At 42.3% G+C, this 7488-nt stretch overlaps 1 protein-coding gene across 1 annotated transcript; it reads left to right on the top strand.

The window, feature by feature from the left end:
- Positions 4794-6422, top strand: LOC8055708 (acid phosphatase 1). The gene is made up of 3 exons (XM_002439367.2): positions 4794-5297; positions 5662-5871; positions 6020-6422. The coding sequence occupies exons 1-3, from the start codon at positions 4876-4878 to the stop codon at positions 6192-6194; spliced, it is 807 nt and encodes a 268-aa protein (XP_002439412.1). The 5' UTR covers positions 4794-4875; the 3' UTR covers positions 6195-6422.

Raw genomic sequence — 7488 nt, forward strand, 5'->3', positions numbered from 1 at the left:
ATTAGACTCAGGCATAATGACTTCCACTGCAAGCTGCCTCCTTCAATTTTCATCTACTCAAGTTCAACAAAGAGCCAAAGAAACAAAGCATCAAGATTTGAGCATAGTGCAGTGGAGAGAAGATGATAGAGCAAAGCCGGTTTAATCACTCACCTTTAGAGGAGGAGCTCATCTTTGTGCTCCCTTGGACCTATAGCCTCCAGGTGGGGTAGAAAGTAGGTGACCTTGCAATTGTAGCAGAAGAGGCCAAGGGGGAGGAAGAAGCAGGCCACATGGAAGATGGAGGAGTAAGCATCAAGGAGCAGCGGGCTGCTTTTGGATTAGAACTGGAAGGGAGGGAGGAGGGAGTGAGATGCAAGCTGTAGGCTTAGTAGATGCACGAGTAGGAGCAGCATGAGCGGACGACTGGAGTGGGAGTGAGGACTAAAGAGAGAGTGGGGGTGAAGTATATAAGGAAACCCTAATTGGCCTGGCCCAAATAAATATAGCTCAGGCCAAAAGTAGCCCATCTTCTAATTCGACTCTGATCGGTCAGGAGACATGATCAGACGATTAATCATGTTTAATTGATGATTAATCAGATGATCAAGATTCTAATCACTCTAATCGAATCGAAGGCCCTAATCGAGTGCTACATACTCATAAGGACAATTAATCACGATTAATCGAACGATCAAAAAACATTGGTGGGGTCAACATTGACAAATCAACTGGCACCGGTATTTTTGGAGTGTTGAAGAAGAAATTAATTCCATCTACTCAAGCAACCATTGCATGACACCATGACATGTGGTGCTAGCTTACCAACAAAATGGCATCGTACCATTGGGCATACAAATGTATACCCTAAATGTGTTGTTGATGTTGCTGTGGTGCTGAACTGCTAATTTGCAATGGAACGTAGAGAAGAGGTTTGGTTCTTGGGATGACAAACTACTAGCTTGTTCTAGGTCGAGACATATGGTATTTAACCACATCTCTTCAACTCTTCTTTTATTGCTTTTATCGAGAACATGTGCGTGAACGCGTTTTTCATTAAGAGGAAGTTTTAATCATTTACAATAGATACCGCACCTCCAAAGCGAGAAGCATAGCAGGGGCCATTACCTAGGGCCAACCCTAGGGGGGCATGGGGTGTAACGGCCAAGGGCCCAGGCGAGGAAGGATCCAAGCCTAGGTATACAAAATCCTAGTACCTTGGCCCAAAAAATGAAGATAGAAACGAGTAGTGCGAGTCGACCCAAGAAGCAAGAAGATGATTGGATGGAGTAGGCGAGGAGCCGCGCTCTGCATTACCGTAGATTGCGAGTTGCTACTTGTGGCTTTCGTGTTCAACACCTGCCTCCCACTGCAAGTGCCTAGTTCTTGACTTGACGCTACGATAGAGGATGACCATGCCACCAAGAGCAAGAACAATGCACAACGGTCGATAGGGCCAACAAGGCAGAGATCCACCTCCACAATGCTGATCAGTTGTTGTGAATTGTGATCGCCAATGTCATTTAGTTCGTGTCCGGAGGCCCTAGGTATTTTCTGTTTGTTTATTTTTTAATCCAAATTAATTATTTATATAGTATTAAGACTTCTAGTACTTTGTACTCATATAATCACATTTTTCTTCTAATTTAGGTGTTAGAATTTTAAAATGTTACCTAAGAAACATTTGGGAAAAGTTTATATGTTATACATTGTTTTGATATAATATGATAAGTTTGAATCTTACTATTTGTGATGGCAAGCTATTTCTTTTTTTTATATTATCCAACGTATATACACACTATTTGTAAAATCTACCAAAAGGTGGAAGATTGTCCCAGGATTAACAGTTAAGTCATGGTCTATATACGCTAGGAAAGCTGAATAAAAAGTGTTCAAGCTATAAGATTCCAAACTCCTCAAATAAGATCAACTCTAATAGTGCTAGAGAAGGCTTCAACTGATGATCCAATGGTAGCTAGTGAATATCAATCTTTTGTGAGTGCACTTGAGAATTTTGATCTTTTAGTTGGTTTGGTTATTTGGCATGACATTTTATTCTCTATAAATAAGATAAGGAAGAAGAGTTGCATTCTAAAATTCTGAGTATAGATGCTACTCTCAAACATTGAAGGTATCATATCATATTTTAAGAAGTATAGAGATGAAAGTTCACTTCTAGTATGGATACAACAACGTCAACAAAAGAGAAATTTTTTTGATGAATAAGATGACCAAGACGAGGAATACAACATGGACTCCCTTAGAATAGAGTACTTCCTAGTTAGGATCGATGCTGCAATTACTTCATTGACTAGTAGATTTGAGCAGATGAAAGCATTTGATAATGTTTTTGGGTACTTGTTCAACTTAGAAAATTTGAAATCCTTAGATGAAGCTAATCTTTGGTTGTGCTGCAAGAATTTTGTGAAAATATTTTCTCATGATAACTCATCCAATATTGATATCAATGATTTTTCAGAACTAATGGTGTTGCAAGTGACTTTGCCAGATTCTTTGATATCAACACCTGAGATTCTGAAGTTTGTTATAGATGCAAATTGCTATGTAAATGTTTCAGTTGCCTATCGAATTCTCTTAACTGATCGTAGCTCGGGCTAAAAGAAGTTTACCAAAATTAAAGTTGTTGAAGAACTATTTGAGATCAATTATATCATAAGAAAGGTTAAATGGCTTGGTTATGTGCACCGTCAAGAAAGATATCTTGGACACTATTGATTTTAATACCGTCTTTGATAATTTTGCATCAAGCAACGACCAAAGAAGTATTTTTTTATGAGAAGCAATGGATAATAGAGTTCTATTCTTTCTTAAGGTAATCATATCAGTTCTAGATATACAAACATATTGTTTTTTAGTCTACATTGTTTTTTGTTCTCAATAATTATCAGACAAGTTAAATTAAATATATATTATTGGATTTGTTTTTCCTTTGTAAATACGAACTGATCATAGATCAGCTGATTGATCAGCTGATTGAGTTCCTTGTGGTGGAACCTGTCCGGTGGTTCAAGTCCCTAACTTGACATGAGTGCTCGTATTTTCTTGGATTTATTCCAGATTTTAATAACGCTATGCTTTCAGTGGTAGGCGACGTGCCCCTCGATAACGAGGTGCCTGTGGTGACTTCGTCAATCTTGAGATTTGCCGGTCCAACTCGGTTCTTCGGAGGTACTCATAGAGGTGAGTGTGCGCTCATGTTTGACTGTTTGTGAGCATATGCGTCTGTAACTGGTCTCCCAAAAAAAAAATAGCCCCTATATGTTATAAGGTTTCATGGTCTAGGGAGGCCGTCACAATGTGTTTGTCAGAGGGCGTCAAAATCCTAGGACCGGCGCTGCCGTGACCACGCACATGATGCTTAGATAAGCACCCAAACATACACACACGAATTTCGTATCTACGTCGACGTCATGACTAATTTTGCTACTTAAAGCTAGGCCAAGGCACTCAAAGCAAGCTCATGGGCGTGGCGAGGTCTCGGACACAAACGTCGATCCACTGCGTCGCCTGCGGTCCGGAAACAGCTCGCGCATCGCCTCCCGTTTGGAGCGACAACGGTGTTCTGAATGTTTCGGAGAACCGAGTGACAGTCCTGTCTGAGAAGGTGCCGACAGTGTCTCAAAGCCCCATTTTTTCAGTAACACGTTCTTCGCCTGGCCGTCCCGCGTGTGGCTTGTCCGCAAGGCTGGAGCTCCTTCGTGGGATGAAGTCAGTACCCTGGGAACGAGAGACGCTAAGCCTTGGCGTGGATTTGATGAGCACCAAGATTCTTCTTCTATGCTAGTATATTGCACTATGCATTTAGGTGCAACGATTCATGCATGACCCCTTGCATATATTCCTCAATGAAACTTCTTTCTGCTAGTATATAGAGAAAGGTGACGGTTCAGAAAGCAATGGGCACGAAAAACGGAAAAAGGAGGTATAGAAGGGGTGGTGTGGCATCAATTAAAATAATCAATTAACCATGTGCATAGATGTTGTACTATCTCCATCTCAAATTATAAGACATTACAAAAATTTTAGAGAATTAAAGCATCTTTAAGTTTAACCAAAATTATAGAAAGAATTATAAAGATTTATGAGATCAAGTAGATATACTATAAAAATATAATTAATGAAGAATCTAATGATACTTAGTTAGTATCATAAATGTTATTATTTTATTATATAAATTTGGTTGACTTTCTAAGATTCTTAGAATGACTTATAATTTGGTACGGAGGGAGTAGATTTTTAAAACCATAGGCTGCATAAAACCATGGTTTGGAGAAAAGAGGAGGTTCTCACATGAAGTTTCTATAGACCACCAGAAAGGCCAAGGTTTTGACAACCATGCGTTTTAAAAAGTATAAGCAATTTTTGTTGCATCCAAATGATGCGTAGATAGCAATGCAAATCTAGTATTTGAACAGCTAGGCAAAAACGTTTTGCATCACCTAAGAGCAAATTTAATAATACAGTCTATTTATTGGTTGTAAGGTTCTTTGTAGTCTTCTTTCAGCCTATCCATATAATAATTAGCTATTCGCTATTAATATATGGTCCGCTTATCTCTCTCACAAATTTTTTTTGTTTCCTATATCTAAGTTACAACCTGTTTCTCCTCTCTTTCTTGTGTCTTCTCTTCTTCACCTCAGCATTTAGCCACACCGGAGGCAACTGTAATACGAGCGGTAGTTGAGGCCTCCACGTCCTTGTGTGGGGCACACCACGTCAACAGGCACGTTTTTGGGTCTGGGTCACACATCTGCAAATTTATCAGGCGAAGCACATGCTATTTAACGCACTGCACCCACAAGACGCAAAGAGGCAGAGAGATCACCGAGATCAGCTCTTTACACGTCCACCCACACACGCGTAGTACGTTTGGCGATGGCAAAGCTCCTTGCCGCTGTCCTCGCCGTCGTCCTGGCGGCTCTCGCCGCCGGCACCGCCACCGGCATGCTGTCGGCGGAGATCGACGACGGCATGCCGCTGATCCACATGCTGCGGCCGCTGCTGCATTCCAGCGGCCACCTGGGCCGGCTCGGCGGCGTGCCATGCGATAGCTGGCGGTTCGCTGTGGAGACGGACACCCTGCGCGACTGGGAAACGGTCCCGGCCCGCTGCGAGAAGTACGTCGGCAACTACATGCTCGGCGGGCAGTACCGCAGCGACTCCCAAGCCGTCGTCGACGAGGCCGTCGCCTACGCCGAGGGCCTGAAGCTCTCCGGCGATGGCAAGGAGGTCTGGGTGTTCGACGTCGACGAGACGACGCTCTCCAACCTCCCCTACTATGCTGAGCACGGCTTCGGGTGCGTTTTGTATATCTTGTTACTAGTATATAGATTATTATAGATTAAAAGGTATAGATATAGATTTAGATATAGAAAGTAGTAAATATAAAATAAACATAGATATAATCATATAAACGTCTATGCAAATATATTGATATACCAATATAATAATATATACAAGATTATAACACACTAGCACTATAGGATTCTCGTATTTTGCCGAGAGCCGGAGCGGTTCGGCAAAGAGCCCTTCCGCATTCGGTAAAGGCTGATTTTCCTGTAGAGGTCTCTCGGTAAAGACTGATTTTATTGCACGGCCATCAGTAAAGAGGTCGACTTTCGGCAAGGTATGATTTTAGCTAACTGTGAACGACGCATGCAGGTCTGAGCCGTACAACTCGACGGCCTTCGGCGCGTACACCAAGTTGGCAAACGCGCCGGCGTTGCCGGAGACGCAGCGGCTGTACAAGAGACTGCAGGAGCTGGGCATCAAGCCGGTGATCCTGACGGGGCGACGCGAGGACAAGCGGGAGTCCACGGCCAAGAACCTCGCCGATGTGGGGTACACCGGCTACGAGAAGCTGCTGCTCAAGTACGCACCTAGTGCCGTTGTCGTCGATTCCATCGACCTGCTGCCTTTATTATTGCTTATTGTGTTCGTTTCTACCACCAAAATAAAAAAAAAAAAAAAAACTGTGAGAATGCGTGTGACGATCGGGCGTATATATATATATATGCAGGCCTCAGGACGCCAGGGTGACTGCGGTGGAGTTCAAGTCCGGCGAGCGGAAGAAGCTGGTGGACGCCGGGTACGTCATCGTCGGCAACATCGGCGACCAGTGGACTGACCTCCTCGGCGAGCCGGAGGGCGATCGCACGTTCAAGCTGCCCGACCCCATGTACTACGTCGGCTAGCTCTTCGATCATATGCTCTTCTACATATATATAATACCCCGATCAGGGCTGGAGCCAAAGCCAACAGCAGCAAACGAACGGACGCGCGCCTGAATGAATAATAATTACTGTTCATCAGTGTATCAAAATAAATGGCCTAATAATTATACGGCAAAGGGATATTATTATAGAGTACTGTATGCTTTGCCCTGTGGCTTACAATCAAACCCAGTATAATATTTCAGCTGACTCGCTTGCCCAAGTTACAAAAACAGAACAAAAAGCGGTTCAACCTTAGGTGTACTCTGCTTTGCACCGCAAAGACGAAGGGATGGTTTGTCACAACACATTGGTCAAAGAGTTTTTCGAAAAATGATACTCCCTTCCATCTCAAATTATAAGTCATTACAAGAATCTTGGAGAGTTAAAGCATTTTCATGTTTGACCAAAATTATATAGAGAAATAATAAGATTTATAACATAAAGTGATTATACTATAAAAATAGTTTTTTTAGAGGACTGGAGGGGCTTTCGCCCCTACAAATAATTTATTAAAAGAAAAAGACAGTACAACTATAGAAACATATATCTACAATAAAAAACAGAGAAAACAACAGGATCCACTCAGGGAACCTTAAAAGAAACAAAAAACACAGCAGAAAGAGACTACCAGCTAACCAGCTACCAGCTAAGCAACAGAGGAAAGCCATTGAAGAAACGAATGTTCAGATCTTGAATTTACTCTGAACTTGAGCACTTTGAGCTCCTTGATGAAGCTGGTCCTGCTAGAAGAGACTTGGGGCTGAATGTTGTCAAAAATAAAAGCATTCCTGGTAGTCCAAATTGCCCAGCATAAGAGAATTATAGACTCCATGAAGAACCGAGAACCAATTGCTCTTTTAGGAAGTGCATACTAGAAGGCATTTCTGCAACTGCTGGAATATCCACACCTATTGATTGCCAACATTGCTTGGCAAATTCGCACTGAAGGAACAAGTGATGGACTGTTTCTTCGATACCCAGATTACATAGAACACAACTGTATAATTGTAAAGCCATGTTTTTCCGTCTCAAAATATTCCTTGTGCTGAGCCTATCTTTCAAGAGCAGCCAAAAGAAAACCTTATGCTTTGGCTGACAAAAGCAGTTCCATATCCACTGTATGGACTGATGGTGGTGGGACTGTCCCTTGATGAACTTGTATGCCCTCGACGAAGAGAAGTGCTGGCCCCACTGATATTTCCATTTGTCGTTATTCTCATTCAGGTTGAAGAAATCCATCTCTTGATGAAGTGCTTGTAACTGATTAAAAGCT

This window comes from Sorghum bicolor, chromosome 9, assembly GCF_000003195.3.
Source record: "Sorghum bicolor cultivar BTx623 chromosome 9, Sorghum_bicolor_NCBIv3, whole genome shotgun sequence".
Lineage (NCBI taxonomy): Eukaryota > Viridiplantae > Streptophyta > Magnoliopsida > Poales > Poaceae > Sorghum > Sorghum bicolor.